This window comes from Engraulis encrasicolus, chromosome 6 (assembly GCF_034702125.1).
Source record: "Engraulis encrasicolus isolate BLACKSEA-1 chromosome 6, IST_EnEncr_1.0, whole genome shotgun sequence".
Taxonomy (NCBI): Eukaryota; Metazoa; Chordata; class Actinopteri; order Clupeiformes; family Engraulidae; genus Engraulis; species Engraulis encrasicolus.
In genome coordinates this window covers 1,321,618-1,341,617 of record NC_085862.1, presented here as the reverse complement: position 1 = coordinate 1,341,617, position 20,000 = coordinate 1,321,618, and the positions used below count along the sequence as shown (strand labels likewise).

Here is a 20,000-nt window from a genome sequence, read left to right as displayed (position 1 = left end):
CTATCTGTCTTTATAGTGGAACTACTCATCCTACTCTTCCTCTGCCTTCTCCTTTTCCTCCTTCTCTTCCTCTTCCTCCTCCTTCTCTTCCTCATCCTCCTCATCTCCTCCTCTTCCTCTTCTCCTCCTCTTCCTCTTCTCCTCCTCATCCTCCTCTCCCTCTGCCTTCTCCTCCTTTTCCTCCTTCTCTTCCTCCTCCTCTTCTCCTCCTCCTCCTCTTCTCCTCCTCCTCCTCTTCTCCTCCTCTTCCTCTTCTCCTCCTCTTCCTCTTCTCCTCCTCCTCTTCTCCTCCTCTTCCTCTTCTCCTCCTCCTCCTCTTCTCCTCCTCATCCTCCTCTCCTGGTATTGAGCTCTGCTGTAGAATGCACATGAGGAGGCCTCTCACTACCTGCGTGTTGGTGTAACACACACACACACACACACACACACACACACACACACACACACACGAGTGGTGTGTGCTGACCACATTTATGCTGCTCAGTCTGTGTAACACACTCACACAGGAGTTCAGTAAAAGAGGAGGAGAGGAGGAGGTTGTTCTCCTGCTTTGGGAAATATGGAGTTGAAGTGATTTGCTGTAGTGGGCTGATGAACTGCAGTCTCCACTGGGAAAACTCTTCTCTCTCTCTCTCTCTCTCTCTCTCTCTCTCTCTCTCTCTCTCTCTCTCTCTCTCTCTCTCTCTCTCTCTCTCTCTCTCTCCCCCTTCTCTCCCTCTCTCTCTCTCTCTCTCTCTCTCTCTCTCTCTCTCTCTCTCTCTCTCTCACACACACCCCCTTTAGAAAAAACTCTTATCAGCCTGTGATTTATTTGTTTCTTTTGGCTTTCTTGTTTCTTTTTTCTTTCTTGTTATTTTGTTAACGGTTACTAGGGTACCTGGTTACTAGGGTATCCAGCCCCAGAATCTATTGGCCCTCGTGCCATTGAGGAGATGAGTGACATCAGTGATTCATCACACGCGCGCGCACACACACACACACACTCTCACACACACACTGACTGACACCCCGAGCTGCTCTCGCATCACATGACATCACTTCCCCCCCCCCGCCCCCGAGTGTTCTCTCCGCCGAGCTGCCGCCTCCCCTGGCTCCGCCCACCAAGACGCTCCACCAAACATGCTGCTCACCACGCTGTCAAGGCGACGGGATCTTTTAGGCCTCCAAACAAACCAATCAGAAGCCTCCAGGGGCGGGCTTTATTTACTAAGGGGCGAATGAGCGGACAAGGATTTGATTTGTCCTTTTCCTTTTTTTGTTTTTGTTTTTTGAGTAGTTTAAGAAAAAAGATGAACATCAGCTTGTGGGGTATTGCATTGCATCAAGAAAATGTCAAAGTGACCGAAAAAGAAAAATAATCCTGCAATAGGCAAGATAGAATGGTGGAAACGTGTATGGAGCAAAAACAAATACAAAAGACTTTTTTTTTTCTGTTGTGATGCGACTTGACTTCTGGTCTGACCTCCCCATGCCCCTCCCCCCTCCACCTCACTGGTCCTGTTGCTAATGGCAACTGAAGAGATGGTAGTGATGATGAGGAGGTTGGTGTCTAATGCAGCCACCTGATTGGCTGCACACCCACAGCAGGTGTCCTAATGCAGCCACCTCATTGGCTGGAACCCCACAGTAGGGGTGGGGCTGAGAATACGGTGCAGGAGGGGGAGAGGTTGGATGGAGGGGTAATGATTGGTTTGATTTTTTTTTTCCTTGTTTTACTTGTACAGGGGTTAAATCGCTGTATTAAAATATGTAAGTCTTATTTCCATTCTCTTGTTTTGGTTACAGAAACTAATAAAATAATATGCTGTTAAAAAGATAAAAGGCGTCTCTCTTACTAAAGATCACTAACTGGCTCTCACCCACTGCCTGAAGCAGAGAGGTGTCCGCCCTGCGACTAGAGAGTAGAAACCCTCTACTCTACTCCCTCCACTTTAGAGTAGAGTACTGTACGGTACTTTATTCTACTTTACTCTACTCTATTGAACTCTACCGAAGCAACTTTTAAGTAGAATAGAGCACAGTACAGTTTTCTACTCTGCTCTGCTCTGCTGGAGTAATGCTGCCGGGGTGAATTTCTCGAAACCAAAGTTGCTTACTACATTTGCGACTTCGTTTCTTTCAATTCACTTTCCCATTGGCAACTACCGAAGTTGCTAACAGGCTAACAACTTCTCTTTTGAGAAATGCACCCCAGGGGTCACTTGGTGTCTCGATGTGAACTCTCCTCTCCTCTCCTCTCCTCTCCCCTCCTTTCCTCTCTCTCCTCTCCTCTCCTCTCCTCTCCTCTCCTCATTCCTCTCTCCTCCTCTCCTCTCCTCTCCTATCCTCTCCTCTCATTCCTCTCTCCTCTCCTCTCCTCCTGTCCTCTCCCCTCCCATCTCCTCTCCTCTCCCCTCCTTTCCTCTCTCTCCTCTCCTCTCCTCTCCTCATTCCTCTCTCCTCTCCTCTCCTCTCCTCTCCTCTCCTCTCATTCCTCTCTCCTCTCCTCTCCTCCTGTCCTCTCCCCTCCCATCTCCTCTCCTCCCCTCCCCTCCTCTCCTCTCCTCTCCTCTCCTTTCCTCTCTCTCCTCATTCCTCTCTCCTCTCCTCTCCTCTCCTCCTCTCCTCTCCTCTCATTCCTCTCTCCTCTCCTCCTGTCCTCTCCTCTCCTCTCCCCTCCCATCTCCTCTCCTCTCCTTTCCTCTCTCTCCTCTCCTCTCCTCATTCCTCTCTCCTCTCCTCATTCCTCTCTCCTCTCCTCTCCTCCTCTCCTGTCCTCTCCTCTCTTCTCATTCCTCTCTCCTCTCCTCTCCTCTCCTCCTGTCCTCTCCTCTCCTCTCCTCTCCTCTCCTCGGATTTGGCCCCAGGCCTGAGTTTGACATCCCTGTTCTATGTTAACACCCACATTTTTTTCAAGTCTTCCTGCCTTATTTCTGTGGAGTTGGAAACTGGAATGTCAAAATTCGTCCTATCCTGCAACGGTGAAAAATCTTTTGTAAAATTCCTGGGTCTGAATCACTTGTTCCTTTTGTCATTTCCAACAACTCCACAAATTTTCATCCAAATCCGTTCAAAACATTTTGAGTTGTCCTGCTGACAAACAAACGGACAGACAAACAAACCAACAAACCAACTCGACCGAAAACATAAGCTCCTCGACCGGCGGAGGTAACGAATTGCAAGGAGTGATGAGGGGTTAAAATAGACACAATATCGGCATGGTTAAGGATAATCTTTATTTTATGCATTTATTTTGTACAACACTTATGAAATACAAGGAGTTCCTCCATGCTTCTATAGATTATTGTTTAAGAATTCTTTAAATGTCAACATTTTCTAGAAAGATCTACAACCATGGTTCACATGGTTTCCACTTATATAATTTCATTAATACTTGTGAAATAAAACAGACAGTATTCTCACCTAGCTCTTCATACCATTATTAAGTTCAGTGCCATATTCGAAATAAACAAGATAAAAAGATTTACAAGCAAAAGTAGAAAAATATTTTTTCTTGAGCATATTTTACGTGGACCATGCCACTGAGAAAAATAGAAATATCCCACTTACATAAAACGGCCTGCAGGGGGCTTTACCACACTCACTACTACTGCACCTCCAGAACCACACAGTACAGATGCCACACTGAACATGCCCACTAGGGGGCGCACTGATACAAAACATTATATTTGCAGATGATTGGTAGAGTTGGGGGCCGTCGCTAGTCATATGCAGAATAAGCACAGCATGTACTGTAGGGCCTCAACCACTTTGCCCCCAAAACTGGGGCATCATAAATTGGGATCGACTAAAAAGAGTATTTTTATTATAGTTATGGGGCCTACAAAACCTTACCAGCGGCCCTGGTTAAGTTGTAACCAGTCAAACTTTTTAGGGCGTTCAGCTTTTAATCCAAATGAGTTCTTCATCTGTGACTGGACAGGGAATCAGATCCGTCAAAGCAGAAGAGTAAAAACTTATTGAATGAAGTGTGAAATGGACTTCACAATCACAACATTGCTTAATCATAACTTAAAACTTACAAAACAATCCAGCCAGTGGGGTGTAGAAATATTCACTACTGAAATCAGTTCTGCATCCACTATATTTGATTTAATTTTGGTCTTTTTTTAATGTACATCTCATTTTATTGCTTATACTTGTGCATATAGTATGAAAATAGACTGTGTTTTCTGTAGTTATTTGGTATGCAGGTTTTGATGGGCCTCCTCCAGGTCAGCCATTAGGTGTGCTGTAGGCCCTGCAGTATAGTACAGGCCCTGTTGTCTTTGGCCATTAGGTGTGCTGTAGGCCCTGCAGTATAGTACAGGCCAGTGGTTCTCAACCGGAACAGTCTTGGGACCCACCATTTTCCACTCTCATTCGGTCGAGACCCAATTTTTTCAGCGTTCAAGTCAATTCAATGCAATTCTCAAAATGTAACCAAGACTCGAATGACTGGTTGCACGCTATCTATCTCGCATAAACATTCAGATTGTATCTATGACGACAGATGAAAATTGTTGTAAATTGTTGCAGGAAAAGTTGGATTTTTTTTTTTTTTAGAATTACGGTTTTTTTTTTACTTTAAGGCTCTGCGACCCTAGCCTGGTTCACACCAGACGGTGTATGTGTAGCTTCGGCGCCCCCTGGCGGAGCAGAGCTGCACACACTACCGTCTGGTACACAGCACATAGAGCACGCTCCGTCTCCAACCAGAAAATAGGCTGAGAATGTATTGCTTCAAAATCAACGGTAACTCACATTGAAGAGTCACAAGACAGATTAGAGACTATATTGACTCTAAAGATTAACAGGAAGGTTTTTGAAGGAATTTGTTGCTGAGGAGGCCGTGCCAAAGCAATAAATTCTCCATCTATTTTCTGGTTGGAGACGGAGCTTGCTCTATGGCTGTGTACCAAACGGTAGTGTGTGTAGCTCTGCGCCGCTAGGGGGCGCCGAAGCTACAAACACACACCGTCTGGTGTGAACCAGGCTACTGCGACCCACCCATGACCCCTCCGAGACCCACTTTTGGGTCGCAACCCACCAGTTGAGAAACACTGGTATAGGCCCTGTTGTCTTAGCTGCGTTCAGTAGCCGACTCCACGAGTAGCCTGTAAATTTGTGGATGCTATAGACTTAGCGCTTAGCAACTTAACAGCTGCACAACAGACCACAAATATTTTACTCTACTAGTGCGTTGGCGATGTTAAACACATGCATGATCATGATTGAGGCCGTGTCCAAAATACTCATCTGTTCACCTCACTACGTTGGCAGAAGTCGCCTTGTCTTGTTTTCCTTCCCCACATAGGGCAGAATGTGGGGAACCAATGGGCATGTCGGATTGGGGACCTCGTTGACCAATGGGCATGTCGGATAGGGCAGCGGTCCCCAACCACCGGGTCGCGGACCGGTGCCGGTCCGTGGACTATTTGATACCGGGCCGCACGACATAAGTTTTTTTTTTTTTTTTTTTTAATCCAGAAGACATGCCTTTGTTATGAACTGCAGTGCAGAACTTATCTCAAATATAACTTTTAGTATCGCCATATTAATATTTGCATTAGCCTAGACGTAGCACAAGTAGGCTATTTTAATTTTCAATAACAAGCAAACTTTTCTTTGTGCCGTCCAATCAGTTGAATGTCAAATGCGCCAGACGCATGCTCCGAGGTCGCGCCCACTTTACATTTCAATGCTGCAATGCAAAGTGGATGGTGGCCGTTTTGGAGAGTTGGCTGTCTTCTCCGGGCGGCTCTTTCTTTTTAAGGCTTTTGAACATTGCGAAGCAAACTTTTGGGAGCTATTTTAGAAATCCACTTCTATCATTTGTTGCTATTGTATTTCAGTTTTGTGACAACGCTGTGTTACAAACGTAATTGCGTTGCGAGACATGTTTTGTGGTTGCAACTAATAATGACCAACACTTGTTTCAGGAGCTCCTGAAAGTCAGCGTTAGCAGAAAATCAAGCGATGACATGCAACCTTTTGCCGTTTTAAAAATATTGCACATAAAACCACAGGCACTCGAACCGCGGTAGAATCAAACGCTGGTTATGCAGCAGTCCACACAAACGCGACGCGAGGGCACGAGCTGCTAGTGGCAAACTTCAGCGGTATCATCTCCAGCATCCAACTATTCCCCGTGTCGTGTGTTCGAGAAAACAATGACGACTGCTTGTTGGAAACGGTTGACCTTGAATTAATAGAAGCGCCACTTAACCAGGAAACCTATAACCCAGTCATAAATAGCCCTGAATTTCACTGCGCAAAATGCCCTCAATGAAAATGAACATGGCCAGAGCAGAGAACGCATAGGGCCTATTCTCGCATGGTGAAAAATAGTAGCAGTATGTAGTAGCCTAGTTTTGGGTGATCTCCCTTGCACCACTAGCTCTATGACCAAGAATGGCTCCACAAATTAGTGGGGTAATTGTCAGTTTAATAGTCAAATACTGAATGTTACACATTTTGAATGGAATGAAGGAAAAGGATTAGGCCTTATTTTTAGACCCTATTGATACTATTGATACTATTATTATTAGGCCTATTAATAATAACAATGATAACTAATAGGCCTAATAATAATAGTGTGATAATAATAATAGTTATTATTATTATTATTATTATTACTATTATTATTATTATAACGCGTGACTACCGGTCCGCGAAAAAAAATGGGACTCAAACCGGTCCCTGGTGCTAAAAAGGTTGGGGAACCCTGGGATAGGGGACCTCGTTGACCAATGGGCATGTCGGATTGGGGACCTCGTTGGCCTACGTCAGGGGTGGGGAACCTTTTTCATTCAAGGGGCCTCTTCAAATTCCTCCAAGGGCCGTAAAAGTCCTCCAAGGGCCATGCTATGAACACAAACTAGGATTTCCCCCTGAAGGCACTTAACACCTATATTGAAGGCAGCTATACCTCCAGGATTTCCCCCTGCACTTAAGGCCTATATTGAAGGCAGCCACCTTTACAACAGACCTCACCTTCTGTAGGTCCCCTGAAATACAACTTCATTGTATTGCAAATGTAATTTCAAAGATTTCTTTGCAAAATATGTTATATATCATGTGAAACTGCATTAAAAAAAACATTTGAATTATTTCAGGGGCCGGATAAAATGTCCTCGAGGGTCGTATGCGGTTCCCCACCCCTGGCCTACGTGGTATAAACTCAGGCCCTCTGTCCTCAAGGGTCGTAAGCGGTTCCCCACCCCCCTGGCCTACGTGGTATAACCTCAGGCCCTCTGCTGCCCCCTGCTGCCCAGCGTGACGTCGTAGGAGACGATGTGGTAGTAAAATGTCCTTGAGGGTCGTAAATGGTTCCCCACCCTGGCCACCAAATTAAACTCAGTCCCTCTGTCCTCGAGGGTCGTATGCGGTTCCCCACCCCCCTGGCCTACATGGTATAACCTCAGGCCCTCTGCTGCCCCCTGCTGCCCAGCGTGACGTCGTAGGAGACGATGTGGTAGTTGTCCCAGGCGAAGAGCCTCTTCTGCACGGGGTTGTAGTCCACCATGCTGTTGTAGCGATACTTATTCTTCAGGGCCACTGCCACCGCTGAGCCCTTCCCGGTGGCCGTGTCGAAGACGTAGTTGACGGTGGTCTCGGGCGCGGCGTAGCTGGCCACGGTGTAGAGGCGGCCGCAGATCATGAAGGCGTTGGCCACCGTCACCTTACCAGAGAGAGAGAGAGGTTCCATTGGCACATTGTTTCCTGGTTTTATTATTGGGGGGGAAATCCCCCTTTAGGTAGACCTAGGCAGACCTAAGGGCTGTTCTATTCAATGCTAGGAGCATTATGACACGCCCCTTTAGGCAGACCGGAACCTGGTCACGTTAGGTGCCCATAGAAACCTATTATGTTGGCATATCTCTATAGAATATCTCGTCACCTTGCGGATGTTGGTCTCCCACGTGCGGACCACCTCCAGGCTGTGCGGGTCCAGCTTGGCCACCACGATCGCACCCTTGGCCTGGTGGGAGAGAGAGAGAGAGGGAGGGATAGATAGATAGATAGATAGATAGATAGATAGATAGATAGATAGATAGATAGATAGAGAAGATAGATAGATAGATAGATAGATAGATAGATAGATAGATAGATAGATAGATAGATAGATAGATAGATAGATAGATAGATAGATAGACTATTTATTGCCTTTTGCAGACAATGCATCTGGTACATAGATTTAAATACACAGAAAATTGTTCTGTGCCATTCTAGATAGCCTAGATAGATAGATAGATTACATTACACTTGACGCTTGTATCCAAAGCGACTTAAAGTTATTAAGGTTCAGGCTATTGGTTACAGGCCCTGGAGAAGTGTGGGAGTTAGGAGCCTTGGTACAGGGTATTGGTTACAGGCCCTGGAACAATGTGGGGTGAGGAGCCTTGCTCAAGGGCACCTCAGCCATGGATGGATGGAGGTGCTGGTAAGGGTGGGATTTGAACCTGCAACCCTCTGATCTAAAGCCCATCACTCTAACCTCTGAGCCATGGTTACACCAAAGATGCACTAGTGCAGGGTTTCCCAAACTAGGGTGCGTGCACCCCTGGGGGTACGCGGCCTGCCATAAGGGGGTGCGCGAGCTGAATTGACGAATGGTGGATATGTGAGGTTTTTTTTCCAGCATTATGAACATTAAGTAGTTTTTAATTGCATGGTAAATTGTATGCTGTAAGGGTCCATCTGAAGAGTAGTTTAATTCCAAAACTATTGGAAGAGAGGATTCCCCAAAACAACTGTGCATAATGTTCAGTGAATGAGCAGTGAATCCATACTTGCGTGGCCATCAGCACACCAAAATACTCACTCAGGGGGTGCGCGAACCACATTGAAATGTGCAAGGGGGTGCGCAGAGGGAAAAGTTTGGGAGCCTCTGCACTAGTGGGTACAAATGACCTGCGGGCTGTATTTGTCTGGAATGAAGGCAGCCTGAACCTCCTGGCTGAAGGCAACAACTCATATGCCTGATGTAAGGGGTGTGACACATTGTCACGAATAGTATTTCTTCACCTTGTTGGTGTTACGGTTATTATTATTAATTGTTTAGGGTTATTTATTCTTCTTCACCATGTTATTATTATTTATTATTTAGGGTTATTTATTATTCTTTTATGTTTCGACCTCAGGCGGATTTCCTTTCTTCTTTTACGCACGTTTTTTTGATCCAGCACCTGTTTTACTGGATGTGCGCGCATCACCTACACTACTATTTATTAGGGCTGGGAAATTAATGCATTAATTTAGATTAATTTATCACACAATGCGATTAATTAATTAACACGATTTTAAAAATTAATCGCAGTATAATATAGCTACATAGTTCTGGATTAGACCAGTGGAGGGCAGTATTACACCTGATGGTGAACAGCCTGCTGAAATTGAGAAGAGTTCTCCCTTCTTTTAAAAATGTATAATATTTTTAGATTAAGCTTATTTATTGTAATTATTCAAAATCCATGTGAAAAAACAAATTTTTCACTGTTCTCAAGTCAGATATTTAAATGCGATTAAAATGCGATTTATGAATTTCAAAGCCTGTAGATTAATTCGATTAAAAAATGTAATCGAGTCCCAGCACTACTATTTATTATTCTTTACCTTGTTGGTTTTAGGGTTATTATTATTTATTATTTAGGGTTATTTACAGGGTTCCCACACCATTTTCAAGAAAAAATTCAAGCACCTTCAAGCACCAATTTTTCAGTTTTCCAGCACCTTTAGTAGGTTGCGGGAAGGGGGTGTGAGGGTCCTCCCCCAGAAAAAAAAATGTGTTTTTAAGATGCACTTTCCTTCATTGTGATCAATTTTAGGTTGTCGAATGGCAAATCCCATCTGACATCTCACTACCTCAGATTTTTGATGTACCTGAACAATTTATTTCTATTATTTGGCTTACTGAGTTTGACTTGAAACTAATTTCAAGCATTTTCAAGCACTTCACCAAACATTCAAGTATTTTCACAACCTTGTAAATACTTGATTGAAATTCAAGCATTTTCAAAGAATTCAAGCACCAGTGGGAACCCTGAATTTCTTCTGTACCTTGTTGGTGCTGTAGATGGCCCAGAGCCCTTGCTGGTCGACGGCCAGGTCGATGGATTATTTATTATTCTTTACCTTGTTGGTGTTAGAGTTATTATTATTTATTATTTAGGGTTATTTCTTCACCTTGTTGACGGCCATGTCGATGTTTATTTATTATTTAGGGTTATTTATTGTTTATTGTTTATTAGGGTTATTTCTTCTTCTGTACCTTGTTGGTGCTGTAGATGGCCCAGAGCCTCTGCTGGTCGACGGCCAGATTAAGTTAAGAGGTAAACCATCTAATATTTACTATTTAGGGTTATTATTATGTATTATTATTATTATTAATATTATTATGTATTATTTATGGTTATTTATTCTTCACCTTGTTGGTGCTGTATATGGCCCAGAGCCCCTGCTGGTCGACGGCCAGGTCGATGTCGGTGTAGCCCCCCCAGGAGTAGGGGAACTGGCCGTGGAAGCCGGCGTGCGGCAGGTCTCTACGCGCCGCGATGCTCTCGGAGGCCAAGTCGTAGCGGAGCAGCGTGCGGCTGCGGCGGCGCTGGTAGTAGAGGGAGCCGCGGAACATCACCGCCCCCGTACTCTCCACCGCCTCCGGGAGGAGCAACACCTGGAGACGAGGAGACGAGAGGAGATGGGGATGGGGATGGAGAGGAGAGAGGAGAGGAGAGGAGAGGAGAAGAGAGGAGAGGAGGGGAGGGGAGAGGAGAGGAGAGGAGAGGAGGTGAGAGGAGAGTAGGGGAGAGGAGAAGAGAGGAGGAGATGAGGGGAGAGGGGAGAGGAGAGGAGACAGGTGAGGAGAGGGGAGAGGAGAGGAGAGGAGAGGAGAGGAGAGGAGAGGAGAGGAGAGAGGAGAGGAGAGGAGAGGGGGATGGAGAGGAGAGGAGAGAGGAGAGGAGAGGAGAGGAGAGGAGAGGAGAGGAGAGAGGAGAGGAGAGGAGATGGGGATGGGGATGGAGAGGAGCAGAGAGAAGAGGAGGGGAGGAGAGGAGGAGAGGAGAGGAGAGGGGGATAGAGGAGAGAGGAGAGGAGAGAGGAGAGAGAAGATGGGAGAGGAGAGGAGAGGAGAGGAGAGGAGAGGAAAGAGAGGAGGAGAGGAGAGAGGAGAGGAGATGGGGATGGGGATGGAGAGGAGAGGAGAGGAGAGGGGATGGAGAGGAGAGCAGAGAGGAGAGGAGATGGGGATGGAGAGGAGAGGAGAGGTGTAGAGGAGAGGAGATGGAGAGAGGTGAGGAGAGGAGAGGAGAGGAGAAGAGAGGAGGAGGAGAGGAGAGGAAAGGATAAGAGGAGAGGAGGGGAGAAGATAGGAATGGTGAGGAGAGGAGAGGAGAGGAGAGGAGAGGGGAGGGGAGGGGAGGAGAGGGGAGGAGAGGGGAGGGGAGAGGAGAGGAGAGGAGAGGAGAGGAGGGGGAGAGGAGAGGAGAGGGGAGGGATAGGGGAGAGGAGAGGGGAGGGGGATAGAGAGGGGGGGAGGTGAGGAGAGGAGAGGGATAGGGGAGGGGAGGGGGATAGAGAGGAGAATGGAGAGGAGGGGAGGGAAGAGGAGAGGAGAAGAGAGTGGAGAGAGGAGAGGAGAGGAAAGGAGAGGAGACAAGAGGAGAGGAGAAGAAATGAGGAGAGGAGAGGAGAGAGAGGAGAAGAGAGGAGAGGAGATGGAGAGGAGAGGAGAGGAGATGGGGATGGAGAGGAGAGGAGAGGAGAGGAGGAGAGGAGAGGAGAGGGGGATGGAGGAGAGGAGAGGAGAGGAGATGGGGATAGAGAGGAGGAGGGGAGAGGAGAGGGGGATGGAGGAGAGGAGAGGAGAGGAGAGGGGATGGAAAGGAGGAGATTGAGGAGGGGAGAGGAGATGGAGGAGAGAAGAGAGAAGAGGAGAGGAGAGGGGAGGGATAGGGGAGAGGAGAGGGGAGGAGAGGGGAGGGGGATAGAGAGGGGGGGAGGTGAGGAGAGGAGAGGGATAGGGGAGGGGAGGGGGATAGAGAGGAGAATGGAGAGGAGGGGAGGGAAGAGGAGAGGAGAAGAGAGTGGAGAGAGGAGAGGAGAGGAAAGGAGAGGAGACAAGAGGAGAGGAGAAGAAATGAGGAGAGGAGAGGAGAGAGGAGAGGAGAGGAGAGGAGAGGAGATGGGGATGGAGAGGAGAGGAGAGGAGAGGAGAGGAGATGGGGATAGAGAGGAGGGGAGAGGAGAGGGGGATGGAGGAGAGGAGAGAGGAGAGGAGAGGAGAGGAGAGGGGAGGGATAGGGGAGAGGAGAGGGGAGGGGGATAGAGAGGGGGAGAGGAGAGGAGAGGGAGAGGGGAGGGGAGGGGGATAGAGAGGAGAATGGAGAGGAGGGGAGGGAAGAGGAGAGGAGAAGAGAGTGGAGAGAGGAGAGGAGAGGAAAGGAGAGGAGACAAGAGGAGAGGAGAAGAAATGAGGAGAGGAGAGGAGAGAGGAGAGGAGAATGGAGAGAGGAGATCTATAGTACCTTAGTGGGGTATCCCCTGACCAGCTGCTCCATGTAATGTAATGTATTACAATGTAATATACATTAGTGATGTAATGTAATGTAATGCATTGTAATATACCTTAGTAATGTAATCTAATGTAAAGTAATATATTGTAATATACCTTAGTGGGGTATCCCCTGCTGAGCCGCTCCATGTAATGTAATGTAATGTAATGTAATGTAATATACCTTAGTAATGTTATATAATGTAATATATTGTAATCTACCTTAGTGGGGTATCCCCTGGCTAATGTAACGTAATATAATGTAATTTAAAGTAATGTCATAGATTGTAATATATACCTTAGTGGGGTACCCCCTGCTCAGCTGCTCCATGTAATGTAATGTAATATAATGTAATGTAATGTAATCTATTGTAATATACCTTAGTAATGTAATATAATGTAATGTAGTATAGTGTAATATATTACCTTAGTGGGATATCCCCTGCTCAGCTGCTCCATGTAATGTAATGTAATGTAATGTAATGTGATGTATTACAATGTAATATAATGTAATGTAATGTAATGTAATATAATGTAATAGATTGTAATATATACCTTAGTGGGGTACCCCCTGCTCAGCTGCTCCATGTAATGTAATGTAATGTAATGTAATATAATGTAATATATTATTAATATTAATATAATGTAATGTACCTTAGTGGGGTACCCCCTGGCTAGCTGCTCCATGTAATGTAATGTAATATATTGTAATGTAATGTATTGTAATATATTACCTTAGTTGGGTACCCCCTGCTCAGCTGGTCCATGTCTTCGTAGCCAAACAGCTGTCGCACGTCGGAGCCGACGGTGTCGATTCGCCACACCATGCTGCCGCCGTAAGGGGGCGTGGCCTCAGGGTCCTGCATCCACACGCCGTACTTCCCTGCGATGGTGTCGGCCTTGCGGTGGGTCACGGGGTCCCCGATGGACACCAGCTCACCGCAACCTGCTGGGAGAGGAGAGACAGTCACATACACAGTGAACACACACACACACACACACACCACAATGGACATCAGGTCACCGCAACCTGCTGGGAGAGGAGAGACAGTCACATACACAGTGAACACACACACACACACACACACCACAATGGACATCAGGTCACCACAACACACACACACCACACGATGGAGTCACAGTCACATACACAGTGAACACACACACACACACACCACAACCTGGTGGAGACACAGTGAACACACAGACACCACACGATGGCCATCAGGTCACCACAACACACAGACACCACACGATGGCCATCAGGTCACCACAACACACACACACACCACACGATGGCCATCAGGTCTGAATTGTGCACCTGTTTGCTCCTTAGTTCACGACATGGGGATGTAGAGCTTTACAGTCCCGCCCAGTGGTGTAGTCTACATAGAACGCGGGTATACGGAGTACAGTGGTGTAGTCTACACAGAACGCGGGTATACGGAGTACAGTGGTGTAGTCTACACAGAACGCGGGTATACGGAGTACAGTGGTGTAGTCTACACAGAACTCAGGTATACGGAGTACAGTTGTGTAGTCTACACAGAACGCGGGTATACGGAGTACAGTGGTGTAGTCTACACAGAACGCGGGTATACGGAGTACAGTGGTGTAGTCTACACAGAACTCAGGTATACGGAGTACAGTTGTGTAGTCTACACAGAACGCGGGTATACGTATGGAGTATACCCACTTCAAAATTTCAGGGATTTCAGTATACCCACTTAAAATTGATTAATCCATTATTTAGAATGGCACAAATATATACAGTATACCCACTTCAAAAATGCCCAAATATACAGTATACCCACCACAAAAAAGTAGACTACACCACTGGTCCCGCCCCTTAGTTCCGCATTTCACAGGACTTAAGCTGACCATCTAACAACATGGTAGCAAGTAAATATCTTCTGATCTCAGTCATTATATGCGCTGGGCTACAAATACGCTGTTTAAGAGGCTAGATAAAAATTATTCCTGCAGAAGTATCAATGTTTTTTTTCCGAGGCCGTCTGCATGAAAACTGTGAAGAAACACAGCTTTCTAAAAAGTTTGGGGGTTCGTACGAAAAATTTAACAAAAATATTAGAAATAACATATGTGGAGCTCGTGGCACAACTCGAAGGGGATTGAAATATCATGAAATCTGGGTGATGTCACTCTCAAGCTCTATGGTAGGGATGGAGGTGCATTGACCTGGGGTCCGTTTCTCGATTCTTGTCGTTGTTAACCGTCTTGAGACCGACTTAAAACCATCTTACCATTCCCTTGGATTTAGTGGTGAGTGTCGCTGTCGAGAGAGAGTTGAGTCTCGGTAGACGTTGCTACCGTCGTTAGCAAAGACGCTTTCGAGAAACGGACTCCTGGGTACTGAATACAACACTCCACTGAGTCAACGTATTGAACGAATCCAGAACTTTGTAAACACAGGTGGTGAAAATACTCTTGTAGAATGTTTTGAAAATGATAGCATTTTACCAAGTGTCACTAAACACAGGTGGTGAAAATACTCTTGTAGAATGTTTTGAAAATGATAGCATTTTACCAAGTGTCACTAAACACAGGTGGTGAAAATACTCTTGTAGAATGGTTTGAAAATGATAGCATTTTACCAAGTGTCACTAAACACAGGTGGTGAAAATACTCTTGTAGAATGTTTTGAAAATGATAGCATTTTACCAAGTGTCACTAAACACAGGTGGTGAAAATACTCTTGTAGAATGTTTTGAAAATGATAGCATTTTACCAAGTGTCACTAAACACAGGTGGTGAAAATACTCTTGTAGAATGGTTTGAAAATGATAGCATTTTACCAAGTGTCACTAAACACAGGTGGTGAAAATACTCTTGTAGAATGTTTTGAAAATGATAGCATTTTACCAAGTGTCACTCTCAAATTCATCAGAGTTGGGATTTGTATTAGACAGGGAGGTGGGATGGGGGGGGGGGTATTGGGGGCAGTGATTCATCATGGATATTTTAAACAGCAACCAGCAAGTCCCAACACTAACACGCCGCAAGCCAAAAGCCACAGCAAGACACTGCTGTCTCTCGGTTTACCATAGAAGGGCTTCATGTGATGTGAGTGAAAAGATCTCAAGACCTCTGAAGTGTAGTTTGAGACATCTGAAGTGTAGTTTGATAGTTTGAGAAATGTCAGGGTCATACTCGACCATTGCCGCCTTTCTTACTGGCCGAGGGGGGATGGGGGCTCTGTGTGTGTGTGTGTGTGTGTGTGTGTGTGTGTGTGTGTGTGTGTGTGTGTGTGTGTGTGTGTGTGTGTGTGTGTGTGTGTGTGTGTGTGTGTGTGTGTGTGTGTGTGTGTGTGTGTGTGTGTGTGTCAGGGGTATCTGTACCGCAGCTCAAAATAATTCAACCAGGCATGACATGAGGAAGGAGAGAGAGGAGAGGAGAGGAGAGGAGAGAGGAGAGGAGAGGGGGTCAGGAGAGGAGAGGAGAGGAGAGGAGAGGGAGAGGAGGAGGAGGAGGAGGAGAGGAGAAGGGGAGGGAGAGGAGAGGAGAGGAGAGGAGAGGAGAAGAGAGGAGAGGAGAGGAGAGGGCAGAGGAGGGGGAGGAGGAGGAGGAGAGAAGAGGGATGAAGTGAGGAGGAGAGGAGAGGAGGGAGAGGAGAGGAGAGCAGAGGAGAGGAGAGCAGAGGAGAGAGGAGAGGAGAGGAGAGGAGAGGAGAGGAGAGGAGAGAGGAGAGGAGAGACGATCTAATCTAGTATGGTCTAAAGAGATGACAGTAGTGAGATTGGAGATGGGGATGAGATGGGGGAGAGAAGCCCAGAAAAAAAAATAAAAGTTACTGTGTTTGTTTAGAACAGGGGTGGGGAACCTTTTTAATTTGAAGGGCCACTTCAAATTGCTCCAAGGGCCGTAAAGTCCTCCAAGGGCCGTACTATGAGCTCAAACCAGGACTTCCCCCTGCACTTTAGGCCTATATTAAAGGCAGCTATACCTCCAGGATTTCCCCCTGCACTTTAGGCCTATATTAAAGGCAGCTATACCTCCAGGATTTCCTCCTGCACTTTAGGCCTATATTAAAGGCAGCCACTTTTACAACAGACCCCACCTTTTCTAGGTCCCCTGAATATAGCTCACTACTGGTTTAGCAGCAGCCAGCAGGGCATGAGCATCTGATCCCATGGTCTGAGGAGTGCCAGGCTAAACATGCACATGACTAATTATATGCAGGCCAGACTAACTATTTACCCTCATGTGACTATTTACATGCAGGCCACGCTAACTATTTACCCTCATGTGAGTATTTCTATGCAGGCCACACTAACTATTTACCCTCATGTGAGTATTTCTATGCAGGCCACACTAACTATTTACCCTCATGTGCGTATTATTATGCAGGCCACGCTAACTATTTACTCTCATGTGAGTATTTCTATGCAGGCCACACTAACTATTTACCCTCATGTGCGTATTTATATGCAGGCCACACTAACTATTTACCCTCATGTGAGCTTTTGCTGTCAGCAGGGGAGGTGCTTGGATGACGGTGTCAGTTTAGTGGACGTCTGCAGTTGCTTAAACCGCTCTGAAGTGGTGTGCAGGAATTTGCCCTCGCGACACACTGGCCGTTTCTCAAAGTCAAGTGTGCAACACACCGGGATGTGTACAGTACGGTTGAAGCACAAGAAGAGTGTTATTGCGTTAGCCATGGGGGGTAACAAGCATTTCATACGATCGAGAACAGGCTTGGAACATGCACCCTCCTACTGACGCAACACCGTCGGCACTGCGAATTTACTCAGGAAAAGGGCTCATTCAAGTACTTTTTGAGGTCCGCCGAGCTGGGGAACTCCACCCAGTTTGTCGGGAAGCAATCAACTTTGAGCATCTCCAACGGCCCTGGGTAGAGGCGTGTTCAAGGCAGTGACGTGGTTTAAGCAGAGAAGTTTTATTGGGGCTAGCACAGCCTTTCCTGGCCTCGGCAGTAGCAAACGGAGGGAGGCGGGTTAACCAGGCCGTTTGGAAACGTTATGCGTTGTCTTCTTGGTCAGACCAGAATCTCGGTACGAGATATGAAAGTCGATGAAACAATGAAAATTAGGCTACCAATTTGGTACCCCAGAATGTCCGGGTTCAAGTCCCAGTTTAGTACCCCAGAATGTCCGGGTTCAAGTCCCAGTTTAGTACCCCAGAATGTCCGGGTTCAAGTCCTAGTTTAGTACCCCAGAATGTCCGGGTTCAAGTCCTAGTTTAGTACCCCAGAAGGTTCTGGTTCAAGTCCTAGATTAGTACCCCAGAAGGTTCGGGTTCAAGTCCTAGTTTAGTACCCCAGAATGTCCGGGTTCAAGTCCCAGTTTAGTACCCCAGAATGTTCGGGTTCAAGTCCCAGTTTAGTACCCCAGAATGTTCGGGTTCAAGTCCCAGTTTAGTACCCCAGAAGGTTCTGGTTCAAGTCCTAGATTAGTACCCCAGAAGGTTCGGGTTCAAGTCCTAGTTTAGTACCCCAGAAGGTTCGGGTTCAAGACCCGCCGGGGCAACTCTCCTCCCCTTCGCTACAGTGCTTACTGCTATCAGAACAGCCCTTATAGAACAGCCTTGCCACTTGCTATTAAGCCCCATTGTACCGGCTTTTTTGGTTGCAGTTCCAATGAGTTCTCCACTAGTCGCGCATCGGAGACCAGCATGAATGGGACCCAATGGAGCTAGATGCTAAAAAGCGTAATTTTCACCAAGGTCTTTTCAACAGGGCTCAGATTTGAATGTTGTTCTGGAAACTTCAATAAGGGTTTTACATCAAAAGTTTAACAAAAAAAGCATATATGTCCGTTTGATTTTTTACAGGGGGAGTTTTTGTTGCCCACTACTCGCTAGCATTATGCTAAGGATGTGACGTCATAGACACTTAATCTCACTATTTAAGCACATGCGTGACTCAAAAAGTCTAAAACTCAGCCGTGGGTATTTTATATACATACCTTTTCGAAAACAATATTCGAATGATATATTGAGATAAATATATTGAGATAAAGGCACCATGAGGGGTTTTGCTCCATAGGACTCCATTCATTCTGGTCCCCGGGCCACAACGTGGATAAGGGTGGAACCGCAACTAGAACTCTAAATTTGCCTCATTCAGAAAACTTTTTAAAAATGTCTATATCTCACCTGTGCTGTGGTCAGGTTTCTCACCTGTGCTGTGGTCAGCTATCTCACCTGTGGTCAGGTTTCTCACCTGTGCTGTGGTCAGCTATCTCAGCTGTGGTCAGGTTTCTCACCTGTGCTGTGGTCAGCTATCTCACCTGTGGTCAGGTTTCTCACCTGTGCTGTGGTCAGCTATCTCAGCTGTGCTGTGGTCAGCTATCTCACCTGTGGTCAGCTATCTCAGCTGTGGTCAGCTATCTCACCTGTGGTCAGCTATCTCACCTGTGGTCAGCTATCTCACCTGTGGTCAGCTATCTCAGCTGTGCTGTGGTCAGCTATCTCAGCTGTGCTGTGGTCAGCTATCTCACCTGTGGTCAGCTATCTCACCTGTGGTCAGCTATCTCACCTGTGGTCAGCTATCTCAGCTGTGCTGTGGTCAGCTATCTCACCTGTGGTCAGCTATCTCACCTGTGCTGTGGTCAGCTATCTCACCTGTGGTCAGCTATCTCACCTGTGCTGTGGTCAGCTATCTCACCTGTGCTGTGGTCAGCTATCTCAGCTGTGCTGTGGTCAGCTATCTCAGCTGTGGTCAGCTATCTCACCTGTGGTCAGCTATCTCACCTGTGGTCAGCTATCTCACCTGTGGTCAGCTATCTCAGCTGTGGTCAGCTATCTCACCTGTGGTCAGCTATCTCACCTGTGCTGTGGTCAGCTATCTCACCTGTGGTCAGCTATCTCAGCTGTGCTGTGGTCAGGTTTCTCACCTGTGGTCAGCTATCTCACCTGTGGTCAGCTATCTCACCTGTGGTCAGCTATCTCACCTGTGGTCAGCTATCTCACCTGTGGTCAGCTATCTCACCTGTGGTCAGCTATCTCAGCTGTGCTGTGGTCAGCTATCTCACCTGTGGTCAGCTATCTCACCTGTGCTGTGGTCAGCTATCTCAGCTGTGGTCAGCTATCTCACCTGTGCTGTGGTCAGCTATCTCACCTGTGGTCAGCTATCTCACCTGTGCTGTGGTCAGCTATCTCACCTGTGCTGTGGTCAGCTATCTCAGCTGTGCTGTGGTCAGCTATCTCAGCTGTGGTCAGCTATCTCAGCTGTGCTGTGGTCAGCTATCTCACCTGTGCTGTGGTCAGCTATCTCACCTGTGGTCAGCTATCTCAGCTGTGCTGTGGTCAGCTATCTCAGCTGTGCTGTGGTCAGCTATCTCACCTGTGGTCAGCTATCTCAGCTGTGCTGTGGTCAGCTATCTCACCTGTGGTCAGCTATCTCACCTGTGCTGTGGTCAGCTATCTCAGCTGTGCTGTGGTCAGCTATCTCACCTGTGCTGTGGTCAGCTATCTCACCTGTGCTGTG

General features: G+C 46.8%; 2 protein-coding genes across 3 annotated transcripts in view; one reads left to right on the top strand and one right to left on the bottom strand.

Annotated features, from left to right (window-relative positions):
* Positions 1-1,815, top strand: part of prrc2c (proline-rich coiled-coil 2C) — a 93,807-nt gene extending 91,992 nt beyond the window's left edge. Inside the window, exon 36 of the mRNA XM_063200421.1 lies at positions 1-1,815. This exon is cut by the window's left edge and continues 1,702 nt beyond it. The gene's annotated coding sequence lies outside the window, so the exon portion shown is untranslated.
* A 5,198-nt stretch (positions 1,816-7,013) lies between these two features.
* myoc (myocilin) overlaps positions 7,014-20,000 on the bottom strand; it is a 25,292-nt gene continuing 12,305 nt past the window's right edge. The window contains exons 4-7 of one of the 2 annotated variants that reach the window (XM_063200445.1): positions 13,267-13,481; positions 10,409-10,654; positions 7,883-7,963; positions 7,014-7,663 (exon numbers count right to left, since the gene is read on the bottom strand). In XM_063200445.1, the coding sequence (XP_063056515.1) occupies positions 7,403-7,663; positions 7,883-7,963; positions 10,409-10,654; positions 13,267-13,481 (803 nt within the window). In that variant the 3' untranslated portion in view covers positions 7,014-7,402. The remainder of the gene's footprint in view (positions 7,664-7,882; positions 7,964-10,408; positions 10,655-13,266; positions 13,482-20,000) is intronic. The other variant, XM_063200446.1, reaches the window with a different exon arrangement.